This window comes from Puntigrus tetrazona, chromosome 5, assembly GCF_018831695.1.
Source record: "Puntigrus tetrazona isolate hp1 chromosome 5, ASM1883169v1, whole genome shotgun sequence".
NCBI lineage: Eukaryota > Metazoa > Chordata > Actinopteri > Cypriniformes > Cyprinidae > Puntigrus > Puntigrus tetrazona.
In genome coordinates, this window is record NC_056703.1 from 24,541,497 (window position 1) to 24,561,907 (window position 20,411).

A 20,411-nucleotide genomic window follows, 5' to 3' on the forward strand; every position below is an offset into this window, starting at 1 on the left:
AGCTTTCTCCAAATCTTTTCCAGATTCCTGGATGCAAGTCCTATCCATCTTTTGGGGAAATGCCTGGTGACATCCCACTGAGTGATGTGAAAACTGATCTACCATACGCCTATGATTTCATGTCTCATACAGATGTAGCACGTAGAGACAGATTATTGAGCGCAGATGAGGATAGACAAATGTTACAGTTTAAAGTACAAGGGGAGAATGATCCAGTTGACCGTGTCCTAATGCAACTGCTCTGTTTCAGGTTTATTTGTTCATGCTACTTGGCGAAGGTTTATAGTGAAGCATAATTTCTCCCTTTTGCGATGTCTATTAAAACTATATATACATGTATAACCTTATATGTATCCTAATTGCACACAAAGAAAAAAAGAAAGACGTTTTTTTTCGATTGTCCAATGGAGGTCGACTTTGTTGACGTTGCCATGGTGAGCTGTCAGACGCTGTGGAGAGTAGAGAGGTGTAAGCAAAACCACATCGACGAGCAGAACCGTTCTTTTTTTACTATTTAAGTAAGCGCAATGACTTCAGAGCTTGATGAGGAAAATAATCCTGGCGGAAGGTGTTTACAGGGGAACTGGGTTGAGGAGGTACGTTTCACGCAACATGTTTAGGCCGATGTTCAGCAAAGGTTTGCTTGAGATCACGGTATGCTTATAGTTCCACTATGAACGCTTATATCTTCTCACACCTTTGCAACCACGTGCTACATTTCTCACGCGTTTCAGAGGGCTACTGCATTGCTGGACAGGACCGGGCCTAGATCACGTGTTCATAAGCACGGACACACGGGGATTCTTACCGTGGACGTGACTGCTAAAGCTCAGCGGATCAGCACGTTCAAAGCTGCTTTTATCTCTCCTAAAAACCCCGGGGTGCGACAGAAAGGTAGGTTGAAATGATACAGCTAGTACGCAAAAGTGCATGAATTCATAAATAAACATTAGCGATCGGCAGAACATGTTTTAAATGTTTTAAAGACACGAAAGGTGTGCACAATCCACGAAGGTAATATACAAATGCAATTACTGCAATACAAATAACTCTGATAATGCTAACTTGTTTCTACATGATGGGGCACGCAGCATATTAGTTACTTACCTGGACTTGAGAATTAGAAAAATTTGAACTATTCCTAAAAATATTTTATTTCAAAATACACAAAACAATTTGTTTATGTCACATTCGTTTACGAATGAGGTGAATCACTCCCTAGTCTTCTAGTAGTTTGCATTAAAGAATATTACTGTTGGTTATTTTAACATTTCTGTTGAAAAAAAGCGATAAATGTTTGCTAAGATGCTAAATGTTTTCCTACTCAATCTCACACTCTTTCAGTGTTAAAAATAATGCTGTGGCGTCTCGCTGGAACAGTAAAGCTTTTTTGATTTGACTGGCCATCTAAATCGTTCTGGCGTTGAGGAGAGCTGTCTGGAGCTGTTTGCTTGTTTCGTCACCACAAACACAACAGAAAATAAATATTGAATTTGAATATTGAATTGAGTTTTTCTGTGTGAGAAAATGGATGTGTGGCGTGAAAGCATTAGAATTGTGTCAAGTGAGTCTCACGCTGAATGCCTGAGAGTTAGCAGCCCTGATTTAACCCATCCAAAGTGCACACACACACACAGTGTACACACACACACACACACACACACACACACACACCGGGAAGACATCCACTCTTCCCACCTACAATCCCTGCCAGACCTGGGACTCGAACCCGCGACCTTTGGGTTACAGGTCTGACTCTATAACCGTTAGTCTTAAAAATAAAAATACAAAACTGCACCGAAAAGAATGGCGCCGGTGATGTCGGCCAACCTAGGGATCAAAAATGACTTTGCATCATTTGTTTTATTAATTATTAAAATTCCTTGTCGTTCTTCAGCGTTCATAGTCCTCCACAGAGGTTCTTTCAAATAAAAGCCCTCTGTTCTTTCTGCCGCGTAAATCTTATTAATAAACTTCACTGTTGTTTTCGTTTTAGGAAGCCGGGCTGAACTTTTGGAAAATGACCTCATCAAAAGAATAAGGTAGCTAAATAAACAAACATCAACTGTAAAGTTTAATGTTTGAAGGCCTCATTGTGTGTAAAACACGAATGACATTTTACGATCCTCCCACATATCTTGTTTCATGTGTCAGAAGAGGAAACGGTGGGAGAGGAGTGATGTAAGGATGTTTGTGTCATGGTTAGATTCATAGTTCAACGTATTTATCATGCAGCATTGTAATCCATTTTTGAACATAACCTTGACAACAAGTCTCAGACCACGGCTGCGCAAATCCAGTGGTTGCAATATTGTTTTTAAATGAAAAGAGAGACGGAGAAAGAGAGAGAGAGTGAGACAGTACCTCATACCCATAGACAAAGACTCTCTGAAAAACACCAAAAGCACATTAAACCGTTTTAGCTACACTTAGCTACACTAAGACTTATATCCATATAAACATGAATACTACTTTATTTATGTAGCTCTATTGAATCTTATTTTTAGCATCATAACTCTTTTCTTGCTTTTATGTAATAGTAACCCATTAAAGCTGAGCTGGCTCTTCCTCTGTCAGATTGCTGTCACAGTGAATAAATGTTAGACAGACGTGCATACATATATTCCAATCTGTTTCGTTTCCACCATCTGTCGATTCAGAGAGACTCTTTCTGATTCACTTAATCACGAGTCATTAATTCATCATCTCCACACATCACGGTGACTGTGTATTTCGCAATACTTAAAGGCACTTTCAAGCAGATGAGCTTTATTAAACGTCTAAAATCGATAACTGGATCCGTTTTTGAAACCTTTCGGGTCTGATGCGAAGATTGCAGCGGTTTGTTTGCTCCTTGGCTACGTGTGTCGGCCCGTGTATTAGAACTCCTTAACTGAATTACAAGTATAAACCAACCACGCCGCTTTTTAAAATAACATTGTATTCTGTTTTACAGCGATCAGATACATGCAGAGATGAACGCAGAGCCTCCAGCCCCGGAGCTGTGCTCTGTGTCCAAAGCAGACTACAAGGCGCAGGGTTTTAAGTCTGTCCGTGCACAACTGACCACGGTCTGTGTCTCTAAATAGAATATTTTCGTTGTTTTGTTGTCTGTGTTGGCACTGCTGTGTGTGTGCATTTCTGTGCCTTTCGGCGTTAAACAGCTTGTCTCTTTCAGGATCACGATTACAAAGCCGAGCAGGCCGTCACATTTTGGAGTGATAACTATCAGAAGATTCAGGTCAGCAACAACTGTTAAAAAATACCGTCGATGTTTGTTTCTTGCAGCACTGGAATGGGTTTATGAGTAATGTTTTCTTTTTACAGGGCGTGACAGCAGTTAAAACCAAGAATCGTCCGTTTCAAAGAAATGCCGCTTTTAGTACACCGATCGGTGAACAACTAGACCAGCTTGACAATAGAGTGCTGTATCCATCAGAAAATGACGCTTTGTGACGAAGGTAAAAATGTCAACATTAGGTCTTCTTTCGTGTCAGCGTCTGTGTCGGGTTTATAATTAACAATAAAGTCGTGTAATTGCTTTCCATGCCAAGTATGACTTTCTGACTTCACAGATGTTTTGAAGAAGAGCAAGTGACTAGTGTGAATTCTTTTCTAATAAAATACATGTTCTCGTCTTTGCAGCCAAAGGAGAAGACTGCAGCCTTTTTCTCTCAGAAAGTTGAGAGCTCTAACCATTCGCCGGTGCTCTGTTTCTTTGGTTGAGGATGGCTTACTTTCACACAGCTGTGCTGTCAGTCAGAGCATTCCTCTTTCATGCTTTCAGCAGGGATTAACATCGGGTAACTATGGCAACAAGTAATTTTAGACTTCATTAATTCAGTGTTTCCCCTTGTTTTCACTAAATTTGTTTTCTCAAGGAACTTAACGGAAAGTTTTTGAATCGGCTCAATTTCTAAACAATTTAATTTGCAGCCATCAAATAGTGATTTTGACTTTTAGTTAAGCAACTAACAATTGTTTTTTGTGGTTTTTTTTTTTTTTTTTTTTTTTTTTTTGTTGTAATGAACCATAATTATAAATTGAATGCTACAATTATATTTCATAAAGCTCTGGCCAAGCATGTTTGTTACTGAGTATATCAGCGCAAAGCTTTGGAGGATGACCTCTTGGCAACAGGACTGCGTGTGACATAGCTGCTAGTGGGCGGTAATTAAGAATCATGGGGGCGAGAAGAAGCTGTGAACATGAGAGCGTGCGCGCACACACACACACACACACACACACACAGAGATACAGTCCACTAAAGGCACAGATGCCAAATGGATTCTTAATGATGAGACTACGACGTCATCCCTATTTACCACCAAACTGTTGAGTGAGCAGTAATGATCAGGGAGTTCTTTAACGGGCAGACAGTGTATGGTTTCAAATAGAAAGTAAAATTTAATGCTTTACAATATAGAAATGTTGTCCATCAGCTGGCAGCTCTTTCTGTCATTAATTAGATTAAGCCATTGCTCTCTCTCTCTCTCTCTATATATATATATGATCTTTATGAGATAAAATACTATGATGAGGAAAATGTGTGCAGTTTTCTTTTTATATTGTGCTAGTAAGTTGCAAGGTCTATTGGGAAACTGTTGAGACTATATTTAAGAGATTTAGCTAATAATGACTACACAAGAACCTGCTTTTATGTCAGTTTATTGAACAAAATATTTTACAATGTCTTGGATATACATATGTACAAATATTACATTCTGATGAAACTTCAATCTGATTTTTGATAACCATCATTCAATGCACTTAAACGTGTTAAGAAAATTTCAAATACACTTCACCAGTCTCCAAAAATCTGAGTATAGAAAGCACAAAAAATAAGATTTTCACCTGGAAAGATGTACGTAACCACAAGAAAACATATCCGTAAAATAAAAAAAACACTACTATACAATTTTTGCAGTTTTAAAGCAGGTATGAAATATACCTGAATTGACCTCCCTCAAAAGGTTTTATAATGGGTTGTTCCATGCCAGACACAGAACAAATATATGAAACATATATTTATGAAAGTGGCTCTGATCCTGGTGACTTCCTGTCATCAGCAGTGCTCTCAGATAACATAGACATCTGTCTTCTCTCCCAGAAGCCAATACGTTCTCATTTTGCCTTTACCCTAAAAAGAGAGGAACAGCACCGATCAATAGCTTGCATCAATGAGCACTCAGACAGCTCGCTGGAGGGACTAATCAACAATGAGCTATATGCTCTTTGTTAATGAAAAATCTAAAGAATATAAAGAATCCTGCAAACACAAACAGCGGACAGGTCTCTATGGTGATCTAAGCATTATAAGACCGTAATAAAGACCAGGCTCCGAATTCATGAAAACAAGAGTTGCTCCTCGTGACAGTGTTTCCTTTTAAGATGAAGAAAAGAAAAGAAAGCATCCTTTAAAAGCATCTTAACTCTTAAAAGAGGCGCCGGAATTGTTCGGAGTACGGATGAGGACTTTTAAGAAACTTAAAAGAGTTTCTTTAGCAGTTAAGAAAATGGATAAAACATGAAGAGGGAGAGGAAATGTGTTGCACACAATGCGTGACCCTACACATTAGAGAAACACGCTTACATCTCTGACAACACACAACATCCATAGCGTCAAAAATAGAAATAATCACTACGTTAACCCATTTAGCAAGTTGAAAAATGCAACTGTGCAGCGGTGATTATTTGGAGTCTGTCACAACCGTATACAAGACAAAAAAATCACAAAAATAATTAAAGCGCTTTCAGAAACGTTACTGTGTCGTTATTCTTTTTGTCATTCGTTCATTATTTATGTAAAGTGTGTCACTTGAGAAAGCAAGCATCATTTAAGCTTCATACCTTCATTTCCACGTCTCCTCGCAGCTGGAGATCGAAATAGCCGAACTCATCCAGCACCTCTTTGGTGGCTGAAGACACATGTATCCTCAGAGCTGTGGAGGTGAAATGATCATCATAAATAGGAAGATGAAAATGGCCGTCGTTTACTCAACATCTCATAAAATTACATATTTGAAAGAATGTAAAAGCTGCTCATTTCCATAAAAAACATTGTCATTTTAAAGGCTAACCTCGCTGTTCATTAGTAGAAAGCCTTATGAGTTTAAAATGAAATGAGGGCGAGTAAATGAAGACCGAAACAAGACCAGCTAATTGATATAAATGTACAGCTGTGATTGAGATCATACCGTGATAGAAGATGGTCATAAGAACGTAATTATAATTAAAGTAATGAAATACAGTCCTTAAAATTATAATTACAGACACGATACACATATGAAGCAATAAATGACCAACTGTCTAAAGGAGGGACAACATACTGCTTCTAATCCTCAGTAGGCTAAGTGTGCGTTAAGCTCCAACATGCGGTAAACATATTATCACATATTATAAATCAAACTGGAAATCGGATACTGGTTCCTTGTCAGTAATTAATGAATTATAAATAAAGCCCACCTCAGGAAGTGTACTGTAAGTCGATACTTGTAAGTCTCATGATTCACAGCTGTTACGTAAAGTACAAGTATACAACACTACCAAGCGGCATTGTTCCAAACCCTAGTGAGCTGTCCACATAGACACCTACCTTCTATAGCAACGCACTAACCAACGTGTGACACCGAAGACCAGAGCTGTAGAATGGTCCTGTATAACTGCTCTTTCTTAAATACAATGAATCTCTGTTGATAGACATGTCATCTACATGCCAAGAACACACCAAAATGGTGTCTAGGTAGGCAGCTCACTAGGTTTTGCTGAACGAATATTGCACTACGTTGCAATTTATTTTTATGTACACTACTGTCCAAAAGCTTGTAGCAAAATGCAATACCCTTGTTTGAAAAAAGTGTTTTAAGCTCACCAAAGCTACATTTATGCGAACAGTGAGGTTGTAAATAATTATTTGAAACTAAAACAACTGTCCTCTATTTCAGTATGCTCTGAATATGCTGATGCTCAAGAAACGTTTCTTATTATAATTAGTGTTGCTTGATATTTTTCAGGATTCTTTTTAACGAATAGAACCTTCGACGGGACTTATTTTATTTTTTGTAAAAATGTAAAAGTCTTTACTGTCTCTTTTGATCAAAAGTATTCATTCCCTTCATGCACAAAAAAGCTAATAGTATTTCAATATATCGAAATCCCAAAACAAGGATTATTTCGATGTTGCATTGTCATAATAGTGTGAGAAAAAAAAAAATCATTGTGCATTCTGAACAAAGATCAGCCACGAACCTTCCCCTGTGGACTCCATACGGGATGCCGTGTTCACAGTATCTCCAAATAAACAGTACCGGGGCATCTTAAGACCCACTACACCCGCACATACAGGGCCTGCTCACACACACACACACACACACACACACACACACACATGCAGAGACAGAAATTAATACACTGCTGGAATCCAGAAACTGCTTATACACAATGTTAATGCTTTCTGACATGGTTAGAAAATCAGCTGAACAAAAGCAAGAGGCTGCAATAAGAACACGTGTACTGTATAAGCACCTTGTATTTTAACTTCATATCTACTTCTATACAGTAGACACACAGACATACTGCAGTAGAATCAGAAACAGAAAATGTTAATGCAAATAGTCTTACATACAAACTCTGGCTGCTCACAAACAAAGAGACAAAGTTGACAGCCACCTCTGAACATTTTCTCAATGGTCAAATATTCACATGCTTTTGTTATACACAGTAATTACTTGGCCTTCACTTGCCACGATTATCTCAACACTAATAAATAAAGACTTCAGTATTAATGCAATCTGCGAAACGGTAATACCTGTGTGGATTCCTATTCGCAGCCGTAGCTGATCGTTGGGCCTATGTCTGATTTTGAAGGTTTTAACCTGTTCCAGTAAAGCCAATGACATGCTGGCTACCTCACGTGCATGTAGCTTCCCGTTCCTCACAGGCAGACCCGAGACCACCATATATGCATCACCGATTGTCTCTACCTGAAAAATGAAAGACGTTTTTTGCATAATTCTAAAAAGCCTTCAAAAAAGCTGCTAAATGTTAGAAATACCATTTTTGGTAACACTCTACAGTAAGGTGTCATTTCTTTCAATAAACACTGCATTTATTATACTCTTTATTATTAATGTTCGTTAATAAAAAATAGTTGTTCACTGTCTGTTCATTTAGTTCACAGAGCATTAACTAATGTTAAAAAACCAAACTTGTTTTAAAATGCATTAGTAAATGCTGAAATTATTGAATGGCGTAGAAGTATTGCTCGTTCTTAGTTCGTGTTAAAGAATGTACCTTACTGTGAAGTGTTACCCATTTACTTACGAAAAATGCAGTGAATGCACTGCTTGTTAAAGACGCTCACCTTATATACATCAAAATTATCAATAATGGCATCAAAGCACGTGTACAGATCATTCAGCAGCGTCACCACCTGAACAGAGTGACAGGAAAGCATTTCATACAAAACCGCAATTTACAACAATTGTAAAAAAAAACAAACAAAAAAAATCAATAAACTAATTTATGTGCTCTTTATAGAATATGCAAAATGTAAATAAAGTTGAATTTAATGATCAATGTAAATTATAATTTTTTTGTCTTCTTGGAAATTTATTTATGTAGCAAATGAAAAAATTCTTTAAACTAAATAAGAAAAATGTACACCTCATCCTGTTCAAAGGTTTCTCAAGCATCAATCAATCAATCATTTTTATTTATATAGCGCTTTTAACAACACAGGTTGCATCAAAGCACTGTACAGTATAAGGTAGAAGAGTACAATGACAGGGATGTATAATGACGAGAGTGAACAATTTCTTATTAAATGCAGAGACGGCTCTCTGTAATCAATTCAACGATAATCACTAGAAGTTAAGTGTCCCCAACAAAGCAAGCCAGAGGAACCAAAACCCCATCCATACAGAATGGAGAAAAATAAAGTCATCAGTAAATGCTTCCACCATTTTGGAAAACCAGGGGAAAACAGGAAAGAGTCGTGGATAATCCAGGTAACAACACAGATTATTAAGATTCAAGGGTATGTAAACTTTTGAATGGGGTAATTATTTACGAGTTTGGTTTTATTATTTAGTCTTGAGGAGTATATATAGACATCTGTTATTAGAAATAGCTAATTCAGGAGAACAATAACATACAATCTTCATGATCCCTCTTATTTAGTTTAAATTAATTACCTTTTTCCATATCGTGTAATCTTATGAGCACAACTGTACATATATAAATCTTTATTAAAGTATTTCCACCATTTGCTTTTATTACAGCAGTCAAATTCTTAGAATAGTTCTACAGAGCTTATAAATAGTACGGGGGAATGATTTGCCACCTGTCAGTTGCTTCAAAGGTGAGCTGATGCATTTGTTTTTAAACCAATAAACTATAGAAAAGAATGCTCAGAAAACGCTGAGATATTCAAGGCCATACACTTGACAATAACCCCACTAACCCGCTATCTATAATTAAAATCCAAGTACTAAGTGTTGGAGGATTTAAGGAATAGAGGATTTCTTTGAAAGATACAAAACGTGTTGCTCTGTTCTTCAAATTTCATTAGTTTGAGTATTCAGATGAGGCTTCCTCTTATTCCAGAAGCATTTTATCCTTTTTTATCCCCACCTTTTTTAGCTGTGATGAAAACCTGACAGAAATAGTTCTACATCTGTGCCCCCCACCCCTCTCCCCCGATTGAATTTGTTCAAACAGAATGCATAATAAAAGTCTATTGTGTCTGCAGCTGCCATGTCTCACGGAGTTTAACTTAGAAATGACTGCTGTGATGTGTTTCTGCTTGAACTCCCAATGGTTCCCTCAAATTAAAATACTTTCTCCCTCATCCCATCCCTGGATGTTTGCCCAGAAAGAGGCCTTACACAGACATATGAGCGTACATAGAACAGAAAATATCATATATTAACCGTGGAGGCGTTATGAAAGTTCATTATGAAGTTGCCTAATCACAGAAACATTGCTGAATGTTATATTTATATATGTGAACAGCATTGTACTCCAAACACCATGACGCTTCAGTTTAGTTGTGTGGTCTGATTTCAGAGTAACTTTGACTTCAGATGAGAATAATTTAAACGTTTTTTAATGTAAATTTAGTCAGTTGTAAAAAGGGAATGTTTCAGGCCCTAATCTCATTTCTCACACTGAATCCAGAATCTTATTGCATATGGGAAATTAAGTAAATTAAGTTAATTTCCCCTAATTAAATGTGGGATATTACAACTGCCTTTACACCTGCAAATTAAATTGCAATCTCAAAGACATCCATAATTAAAAAACATTATGGATGTCTTGCACAAAATGTATTATTACACGATCATCAAGTGAGAAGCGATGACCATCTTGGGGCAAACCTTCAAAAGGAGTTTAAAAGAACGCTGCACTCTGTTTCTCTGATATTATGACGTTTAGATATGTTGCCTGCAAAATAAATTATGCATAGCGCTCATAAAATATCGTAGGATAGTTGCATACTATATATGGTTATGTTCACTCCAACCACAGATAAACAGATCAGACAAAATATGAAATATGCGCACCGATCATTCATTTAGTTGCTTCTGCTGAGTAAACATTCCCAGTGAAACATGCCAGATCTTCCACAATCCAATTCATTTTTTTTTTAGGCTTGCTGTTTATAATAAATGTGTTGGTGATGAATATCATTATAACATATATTTGTTTTACTATATTTATCATTTTTGTTTAAGTGAAGAGAAATAAAATTACAATGTTTAATATAATATACATTTTCTTTATTAATTTAGCACTGAAGATAAATTGAAAATCAAGTATTGAAAATCTAACTTAAACCTGAAAATTTCAAATTCGATATTTTATATGCAGACCTGTAATGGTGTACTCTCAGCTGACATTGATGTGAAGCCCACTATGTCACTGAAATAGATGGTGACATTGTCAAAGGCTTCGGCCTGTACAGTCTCCCCACGCTTGAGCTGCTCCGCCACTGAACTGTGAGAAGAATTAGGTTATGATGTGAACCATTAAATTGTTTTCCATACACGAGTCCAAACACAATAGCAGACATGCAGCAGCAAACTATCAGTTATATTAGCAATTCATAGATGAAAACAGAAAATGATTTCATTTAATAAATCCTTATCTCAAAACTAAACAAAGGTATAAACAAAACAAAATCAAAACAAAACATGACATTGAAACATGGGAGCTTTGTACAGCAGCTTTCTCCTAATAAGACCCAAGATCATCATGAGATCAATTTGTATGCAAATTCATTTAATTAAAGAATGAATGAGCTTGGTTTATAGATAGTTAAGGACTCTAAACTATCTATTAACCAAGTTGTCTATTAGTTATCTGACAAGTTATTTAACAGTTCTCACGAATTAAAAAATAAACGTTACTCGGACAACAGTAAGCCAGTTTTAGATGAGAAAATATGGTAGAAGTTGCGTCATATGCTTTATCTAGTTATATAAATTATCTAATAATAAAAGAACTCTTGAACTAACAGCTATTTCTTCCTCAGTCTTCAATGAAATGTTTTGAACCTGCTTAGCTAATATTAAACAACACATTTTTCTTACTGCGGAAGGATTTGGTAAAGAAGATTTTCAGCTTTCCGCTTCTCTTCAAGGTAGGCTTGCGTTCGCTCCTCTACCAGGTTTTCCAGATTATTGGCATATTGTTCCATTCTGGACAGCAGGTTATTCAGAATACTGGTGCTGCCCTCTCTGTTGGTAAAAGAAAAAAATTTAGACACCTGTTTCCACATATGATGTGTAATTGCAGTAGATATGTATGATTACAATTACAACAGGCAGATTACAGTAGAAGATTGCATTCATGTGAAATCACTGGTAACCCATTAATAATTTAACAAGATGAACTGGAGAGATTGCAGCATGTGATTGGTAACGAAAAAGCATGGGAATGTTCTGAAAACAGGAACATGTCTTCAGTTCTGCAATCAAAATGCAGCACTTACGATGAAGTGTAGCCGATTCTGGTTGAATGATGTGCTGCTGGTGTGTGGTTTGCTGAATCATATTGTTCTATTTAGAGGTCAGTGCTCACTCCTACATGAAGAACATTCATACAGACCTGCAGTGCTGCATTCATCTAATGAGCCACGCATCTCAGTGCCTAATTTTTTAAGCTTAACCTTAGGAAATTGAAAATGGGAGAAATCGATATATTAATAATTCAATTAATGTGAGTTTAAAATATAAATACATTGCAATGTTAATGCATCAATCACATTAATAATAACCGGCAATAATATATTGCTCATTTTGACCAAGCTCTGAAGCACAGGTAAAATCCGTCCAAAGGAATGGTGAGACATCATGGGCGGGGTGAAAAGAGATCAGGAAGCTAAAAAGCATATCAAGTGTAATGTTAGAAAACAAGAAAGCTGGCAAACAGCGATTTACTTTGTGTGACAGAGTGGCGACTGCAGTCATGGGAGTTGCAAATGGATATAGTGGATGGGCTTGTCCCTTTCTTTGCCCTCACACACCAGAATTAGTGTTCTCGCTCTCAGGGATCAGAAGTCTGATCTATCGTTTCTTTCTACCAGAGGGAGGGCTCGATGCTTTGTCTGTCTTCTCCTGAGGAGGCTGATGTATGATAAGACTTAGGACTTCCTGTCCTAGTCCATCTAGTAAGGCTCAAGATTGTGATGTCTTTCAGCCATCGGTGATGGATGATGGTAGCATCTATTGACCCAACCCTATGGGGTAATGCCTCGGGTAGAGGAGATGCTTGAGGTATATATGCTTGAGGTTTCACTTGCCGTGCTATAAGCAGAAAAAATATGGCTGTTGCTTAAATTGTAAGATTCTGATGAAATGGCACTTGGAGCCGACTTATATAGAGGCTTAAAACTCAGCACTCGATGAAGTGTGGACGATTCTGGTTGAATCATGTGCTGCTGGTGTGTAGTTTGCTACAATGGATGAACCAAGCATGAGCCAATTTTTCTCAAAAACACAAAGACTGCATATGGGGAATGCATCCGATCATGCCATGCTATGAGCATATGCAGAATGAAGCCTGTTCTGTGAGCCCAGCCTCAGAGCAGCCAAGATTAATGAGACCCAAACTAATAGGCTAAGGACCACAAGAGGTAAGCTTTCCCACACTTAGGAAGAAATAGGTAAATTAAGCAGACAAAAATCTGTGCTTGCAGGGTAGAGACGTCTAAGCTATAGAATTTGGCGAATGTAGATGCGACTCTCATTGAAATCTCACTGATTGATATTCTTCTAGACCTCAACCAGGTGGAGGCCAGGAGTGGGCCCTCACACTGCAAGCCTACTGAGGCATCAGCCAAGACTGTGGCATCTACAATACAGCAAGAACGTCTCTGCTTCGTAACTTGCATCCCTTTAGTGTAGCCTCCAAAGAGCTGTTCTGAGTGTCTAAACAGACTAGAGCACTAACATACACTCTAAATGTTCTTACTGGGCAGAGTGGATTGGGACCCTGGTCAGCTTCTGCAGCAGGGAGTACTAGAAGGGTGATAACCTGTGCTTTGAACGGAGTTAAGCGCACCTAAGGTACATAGCCATGTCTTGGCTTGAGAACAACTCTACAGTCATTAGGCCCAAATTCAAGTTAGGAAACACTGACTGAAAGTGTCTTGCAAATCACCTTCACTTTACCAACGTTAACGCCAATAAGGCCGCAGTTTGGCTGAGTAGAGCGGCTCAAAGTGAGGACACTGTAGGGCCCTATTATGGGCAAGTCCCAGGTTGGCCTAATATGAGCACAACGAGGATTCAACCTCAAAAATGTAATTATGTTGTTTCTTCTAATTGATTGCTTTGAAAGATTTGTTTATTGCGACAGCTGCCACATAAACTTTGAGTGTGGATATGGGCATGCCCATTGTCAAGCAACTCCAGCAAAAAAAGTTAGCATGTGGGACATGTCACAAAAACCCAGAACCTCATGCTGAACACCAGTCAACCACTGATCTGCAGCAGACAGCTGCACTAAATCAGGAAAAATATCTGGTTGTCTCCTGAGGCAAAGACATACCTAATCATTTGAACCATCTGAGGATGTAGTGTCCATTTTCCCTGAGATACATTACCTCTGGGTAGCATGTCCACTCCAAGGGGAAAAAAGGCTAGAAAGGCTATATTCCAAGTAGTGACAATGTCCATGAATACTTCACACCTGAGAGGTAAAGGACTCTCTCCTAATGGGGCATTAATGTGACTGTGAGGCAGGTAAGAAAGAATGTAAAGAGATTCCAATAATGAGCGGTTCATTATTTACATTTAATTAAAACACAGTATAATCAAAATATACACAGTTAAGGTCAAAGACACATTACTAAGCACTCTGATCTAAACACAGAGATTTGAACAGCCACACACTTTTGTGTCATTGTTGACAACAGATCCTGATCATCCTGAAACAAGTGAATACCTGATATTTCCAAAGTATTTGTTGCTTCTTTCCATGGATTCAAGAAAAATAAGCCCCATCATCAGTATTTATGGAGCTTATTTTACCATATTCGTGTAGAATATCAGCCTAATGTAGTTGATCAGCTTCACAGGCTCTGATGTTGATACAGCACTCTCAGAGAAAAACAGTGAAGTCTTCAAGGTATCTGATCACCAAAAAAACCAAACAAATATCTGCTAGCATGACATCAGGAGCAACTATACTATTACATTTGCAATCACTAATGTTGCCCACACATAACTAAAACAAAGCACGTAATGAACACAAACAGACTTATGTGTATTACATGATGTATGATGTGTATTTGTATTATATAATACAAAAACAATTTATATCTGAGAAATAAAAATAATTGTTAAGCATATTGTAAACATCTGCACATATTCGTGAACAAAGTATTTCACAGCAAACTTTGGTATAAAAATTCTCAAACTCTAAAATTCATAGTGATATAGTATAAACATTCACATTTACTTTTATATTGTATATTATATTTTATAGAACATTACAAAACATCCTGGTGTTATTAGCATTTATATGCAAAGAAATTACATGTTTCAATTCATTTCATATATGTAGATAGGAATTATAGCTTAGGAAAAGTCTAACTTGTAAAATGTTACATCACAATAGGAACGCAGTTAATATAAAATGCCTTACTCATCAGAAATTATTTTTGGCTCAAGCCGTGACACACTCATTCTTCTTCTAAGGTAAATTCTGGCTTACATTATTCCTCTCATTTCTGCTTTGTTGTGGTAGTGTGTGTGTGTGTTTATGGTTTCATAAACATCTCACATGGATGATTATTGTAAGAATAGCTTGTGAGGATGGTCACATTAGAGATAAAGAGCTCAAATGGGGAAAACCGGCCTCGAGTTGGTTTCATAGGGATTAATTTATCAAAGAATATTTTTGTTTTCAACAAGACTTATATTTGTGTAGTCATCTGCAAATAGACATTTAATGTCTACATACATATATATATATATATATATATATATATATATATATATATATATATATATATATATATATATATATAATCATGTCTGTGATGCAAGTATTCACTGAAATGCAGGTTGTTTTATTTTTGTGAAAAGCGTTGACTGCACACAAATAGAAGTAGACCCTTTGCAGTTTCAAATGAGGCCTTTTATCTGTAAAATTTAAAAAGTTTTAGTTAATTTCGTCAATATCAAATAAAACGCTACAACCTGCACCATTAATATTATAGCAACAGTGCGTAAATTGTAAACATTGGTGACAATTATGTTCTGTTTAATGTACTTTTATTTGCAGTTTCTCAGTCTTTCCCGGTGCCTTGTATGGTTTGTCTATGCCCTTCGACTTGGAAGGCATCTGCCGAAGTTTGTGAATGCCGCTGTTCAGAGTTGTAACCTTTCTAGTGAAGGATGTGATAGAGTCAAACACACCCAACCCCCACCCCCATCCGAGAGGAAGAAAGGGTTTTATAGCCCCTACTTCGGTGTATTCAAGAAGGGAGGGGGGCTCAGACCTATCTTGGCCCTGCAGGTGCTGAACCAGTTCAGAAGCTCTTGTTCAGAATGATTAACCTCATAAGCATAAGTGCAACTCCTAATTTCCAAAGTGTAACCCCCTAGTGTCAGCTTCGACACATCTCCGTTACCTCCATTGAGGGACAAGGGTTTCCATACATAGCCAAGATATTCTACAACCATCTATGCAGCAGCTTCTTTGTTTTAAAGGGATAGTTCACCCAAAAAAGAAAATTCTATCATGAATTACTCACCACCATGTCATTCCAAACTCGCATTCATCTTCAGAGAATGAATTAAGATATTTTTAGGAAATCCTAGAGCTTTCGAACCCTCAATAGACAACAAAAGTAGTGCCACAATCAAGGTCCAAAAAGGCAGCAAGAACATCGTTAAATTGGTCCTTTTGACATCAGTGGTTCAACTGTAGTTCTATAAAGTTATGAGAATAATTTTTGTGTGCAACGAAAACTAATGCATACGCGATGCATACACATCCTTTTCCTGCACATAAACAACACATGCTTGTGATGCTGCTGATATGGAAGCAGAGCATGTGCATGCGTCAGGATACTAACTTGCAGCCTATAATTTTATGTTAGCCTGTACAATCAGTTTTGTAAATTTAGTTATGGCTTACCATTCTTTTGAGAAACACTGCCCTGGTTTTTTACTTGGATATCTCATAACTAAGTGACTTAATTACTTTACAAAAATATCCTTTTAAAAATGAACCATTTAAGTCTAAAAATGTCAACAAGATTCATTTATATAAATGAAGACTGAGCTTTTACATTAAACATACCAGACATTTCAGTGGAACTTTGTCGATGTCTGTAAAGTGCCCCTTTGGGGAATTAACCATAAAGCCTTCACTCTAGTCAATAAAGGCTGTTTATCAATGAGCTTTCACATGCTGCATTCAGTTCAAAGATACGATGTTTCTTCCACTTTATGTAAATATATCAAATCTAAGTGATGTGTGGCAGCATGCAGTGCTTACTTGTTAAATTTTGCAATGAAGATCTTGATGTGGCTGAAGTCAGGTCGTTCGGCAGGGTCTTCAGCCCAACAGCCTTCCATTAAGATGGTCAGCTCCTCACAGTGTCGGCTGTTATCTGTCGTAGGCCTAAAGTATGGCTTCTGGCCATTCCGCACCTTCTGAATTATCTCTGTTGCAAAACCAAACCAAACCCTTGTCAGTCGTGTACAACAAATTAGTTTAAATGTATTTGGTTAGGATAGGGTTAGTGTTAGAGTTAGAGATCTTTGGGGCTATTACCTTTGGGACTGAGATCCATGCCTTCAACATAAAATGGGCCGTTCCTTAGTGCTATCTCCTGTAGTATAATTCCAAAACTGTACACATCTCCTTTCGGGGTCACTTGGGGCGGATACCTATCATATATCAGCAACTCTGGAGCCGTCCAAAGCTTTTCTGAAATATTCAGTTTAGTAAGCAGTCAGTAAGTCTGATCACATTAGTGATTTTATCAGTACTGGGCAAAATTCAGCTTCATCCATCAAAACAGAGGACTTTAATAGTTTCTTACTTGCATACATTGCATGTGAGTCTTCATTTTCACAACACGAACGGAAGCTTGCCAGGCCATAATCTGCGATTTTCAAAACGAAGCGGCTATCCACCACACAGTTAGAAGATTTCAGATTGCCATGGGAGCCAATGTAACTGTTATGCAGATAATTCATTCCCTGGGAGCCCATACATTAAACAGAACATTATTTCTTTACCCACAGTTTGGGGCAAATAGAACAGAACACACATTTAGAAGAACACACAGCTTTAAGAAGATTATTGAATTATATATATATATATATATATATATATATATATATATATATATATATATATATATATTATTACTCAGGATCAACAACTTAAAGCAAGAATTAATTCAGGTGGCCTTAGCCTACTAAATTCAGACTAAATTCTATTTATTTTTAAACCAAACAATGCTTTTAAAGCATTTTTCCATCTTAAAAGCCAAAATATGTTTTGCGCATTTAAGCGACAGTTTACTTTGTCATAGTTGCAGGCCAATTTTCCAGCAAAAGTCAAATTCTTTTATGTGCCTGGGCTCTCAAGTACCTTTGACACTGAACAGAAGATTGGTTTACTTTAATGGACGGAGAATTTAGAGAGAAATTATTTTCATATATCTATTCCAAAAACAATGTCATGCTATCTTTGATGCCAGGCCATTTTCTTTCACTAATGGGGCTCTTGTCAGAAAAGCAAATAATGAAAACAACACTGCTTTATGATTCTGTTTCCTATCTGGCTTTTTCAATGATACATTAGACATTTTAAAAGGCATACCGTATTTACTGGATTACAAAAGTGTTGTTATTAGGTTTTGATGTTTCGGTACCAGAACTCATTTGACTAAACTAAACAATGTATTAAAAATATGTGTAGGGGTTGATGTATGTTCTGCATGCACATTTATTTACACATTTAAGGTTATTAGCGGTCTCACAAACCTTCACAATGTCATTAATCAATGAGTATCGAAACATCCAGTCCAGGTTGATGCTCTCATTTTCAAGGATGTCCTATAAAAGAACAAACTGAAATTCAACACTGCTGAACATCTGAATGTACAGACTTGATTTTTGTACAAGCAGATCTAATAATATTCGAAATTCCAACTGTAGACTTGTGTATAGATAGGCAGATATTTTGTCATATAGTTATGAGAAGCGTACATGGTTGTTGTGCTGTATTAAAGCTTTAGATGGTTTAGCGAATCACAACACACTGAGCCAACCAATCTGAGCCCAAGGGAAAGGCTTCATAAAAACAGGAACTCATCGGAGCATTCTCATTGAGAAGGGACATAGCGAAAATAAAAAATAATATATCTTTTTTTCTTTAACATTGCATTAACACACTGCACCCCATAAACATAATCGAGCCTAGAAAAAAACGTGAACCATCCCTTTAACACATGTTATGATAGAGTATGATCATAAAAAATAAGGACATTAATATGAAAATGAAGGAATTTCAATAACATTTTAATAGAGAAAAAATGTAAGTTGACTACTTCCCAGAAATGGACAAAACTAAATACACCGTAATATTAACAATGTAAATGCCATCATTTGAATAAACGATTGACACTGCATGTGATCTATGAATAAATAATTAACAATGATGAAAAAAAAGTTATTTTAAGCATGAACTTGAGGGTATTTACCTGTAGACTTCCCCTGGGGCAATACTCTGTCACAATGCAGATGTTTGGTGGATCGATACAAGCGCCAATAAACCTCGTCAAATGGTTGAACTGCACATCTCTCATCTATTAGTAACAAAATAATGAGTTTTAAATTATAATATGTAGGATGCTTGACAGATTTTCGCTTATTCTGGCAAACACAAGTTTTGCTTCAGGTTTTTTCTTCAGACCATGTCTATAACAACTTGGTAAGACATTCATATCATGGAGTTACAGTGAGTGGCAAAATCTGTATGAGGTCGTGTAAACTTTCCTTAGCATAACCTTTGACTTCCATAACAGTGAGGGCAAATGTCAGTGGGAACGAAGAAGGAAGTTTTACCCCCAACCCCCATTTGTCTTTGCATGGCCATTTATTTCACTTCGTCCCGACAGCTAATCAGACCACCATGGCCACAGTCTGCAGCGATGACACTTCAGGGATCACCTCTGCTTTACCACACAGCACCGAAGCAATGCAGCCCCTCACATTTCCCATCAAAGCCTAGCAGGTTAGAACTGGCCACAAGTCAGCTTTTCCTCAGAATAAGGCCATCATAATAAACCTAGGCTTCAAATGAGCCCGTTATGGGAAGTATGGACTCACTGCATGTTTTTGTTTTTTTAGGCTTTGACTCAATCACGGTGGTCTCAGATAGACAGAGACAACAGATCTGACCTATGACCATAATAGTATAACACAACGCCATTCCTATTATTTCTGCTTTGCACAATCTAAGCATAGTGTACCCCAGTATAGTCCACAATGCAATGCACTTCGTGTTGACCAAGTGTGACAAAAGAACTATAGCCAATTTTAAACATGCTTTGGTCCGTGATGGTTTGTGGTGGGCTGTGTAGTTATCTGTGTGAACGTGTATGAGTTTAGCTGTGATCCTTTAAGAGGATGAATGAAAAAAGAATAATTAAAAGCAGTGTGGGTGGTGGGTTTAGAAAAAAAATAACTATCACAATAATAGTGGCTGTTGGGCTAGTTGATGACTGTGACCGATATTTCCTATATTCCTATTTGGAAATCCCAAAATTGCCTAACCCTTTCTATGGCCTCATATTGGCTTCCCAGCCCCCTCCTAAATGTGTGTGTATTTATGTGTGTAAAAAGGGGGAGGGTGGGTATGTGTTTTAACCACCT

General features: G+C 37.3%; 2 protein-coding genes across 2 annotated transcripts in view; one reads left to right on the forward strand and one right to left on the reverse strand.

Annotated features, from left to right (window-relative positions):
• Nucleotides 1-458: 458 nt before the first annotated feature.
• On the forward strand, nucleotides 459-4,895 carry spag8 (sperm associated antigen 8). Its single transcript, XM_043238813.1, has 7 exons — nucleotides 459-596; nucleotides 735-894; nucleotides 1,997-2,042; nucleotides 2,957-3,071; nucleotides 3,179-3,241; nucleotides 3,328-3,461; nucleotides 3,646-4,895. The coding sequence occupies exons 1-6, from the start codon at nucleotides 528-530 to the stop codon at nucleotides 3,454-3,456; spliced, it is 582 nt and encodes a 193-aa protein (XP_043094748.1). The 5' UTR covers nucleotides 459-527; the 3' UTR covers nucleotides 3,457-3,461; nucleotides 3,646-4,895.
• The window catches only part of npr2 (natriuretic peptide receptor 2), a 38,988-nt gene continuing 23,228 nt past the window's right edge, over nucleotides 4,652-20,411 (reverse strand). The window contains exons 11-22 of the mRNA XM_043238812.1: nucleotides 19,238-19,342; nucleotides 18,519-18,590; nucleotides 17,567-17,726; nucleotides 17,296-17,451; nucleotides 17,017-17,185; nucleotides 11,595-11,741; nucleotides 10,875-10,998; nucleotides 8,363-8,431; nucleotides 7,808-7,982; nucleotides 7,249-7,347; nucleotides 5,851-5,942; nucleotides 4,652-5,140 (exon numbers count right to left, since the gene is read on the reverse strand). Coding sequence (XP_043094747.1) covers nucleotides 5,078-5,140; nucleotides 5,851-5,942; nucleotides 7,249-7,347; nucleotides 7,808-7,982; nucleotides 8,363-8,431; nucleotides 10,875-10,998; nucleotides 11,595-11,741; nucleotides 17,017-17,185; nucleotides 17,296-17,451; nucleotides 17,567-17,726; nucleotides 18,519-18,590; nucleotides 19,238-19,342 — 1,431 coding nt within the window. The 3' untranslated portion in view covers nucleotides 4,652-5,077. The remainder of the gene's footprint in view (nucleotides 5,141-5,850; nucleotides 5,943-7,248; nucleotides 7,348-7,807; nucleotides 7,983-8,362; nucleotides 8,432-10,874; nucleotides 10,999-11,594; nucleotides 11,742-17,016; nucleotides 17,186-17,295; nucleotides 17,452-17,566; nucleotides 17,727-18,518; nucleotides 18,591-19,237; nucleotides 19,343-20,411) is intronic.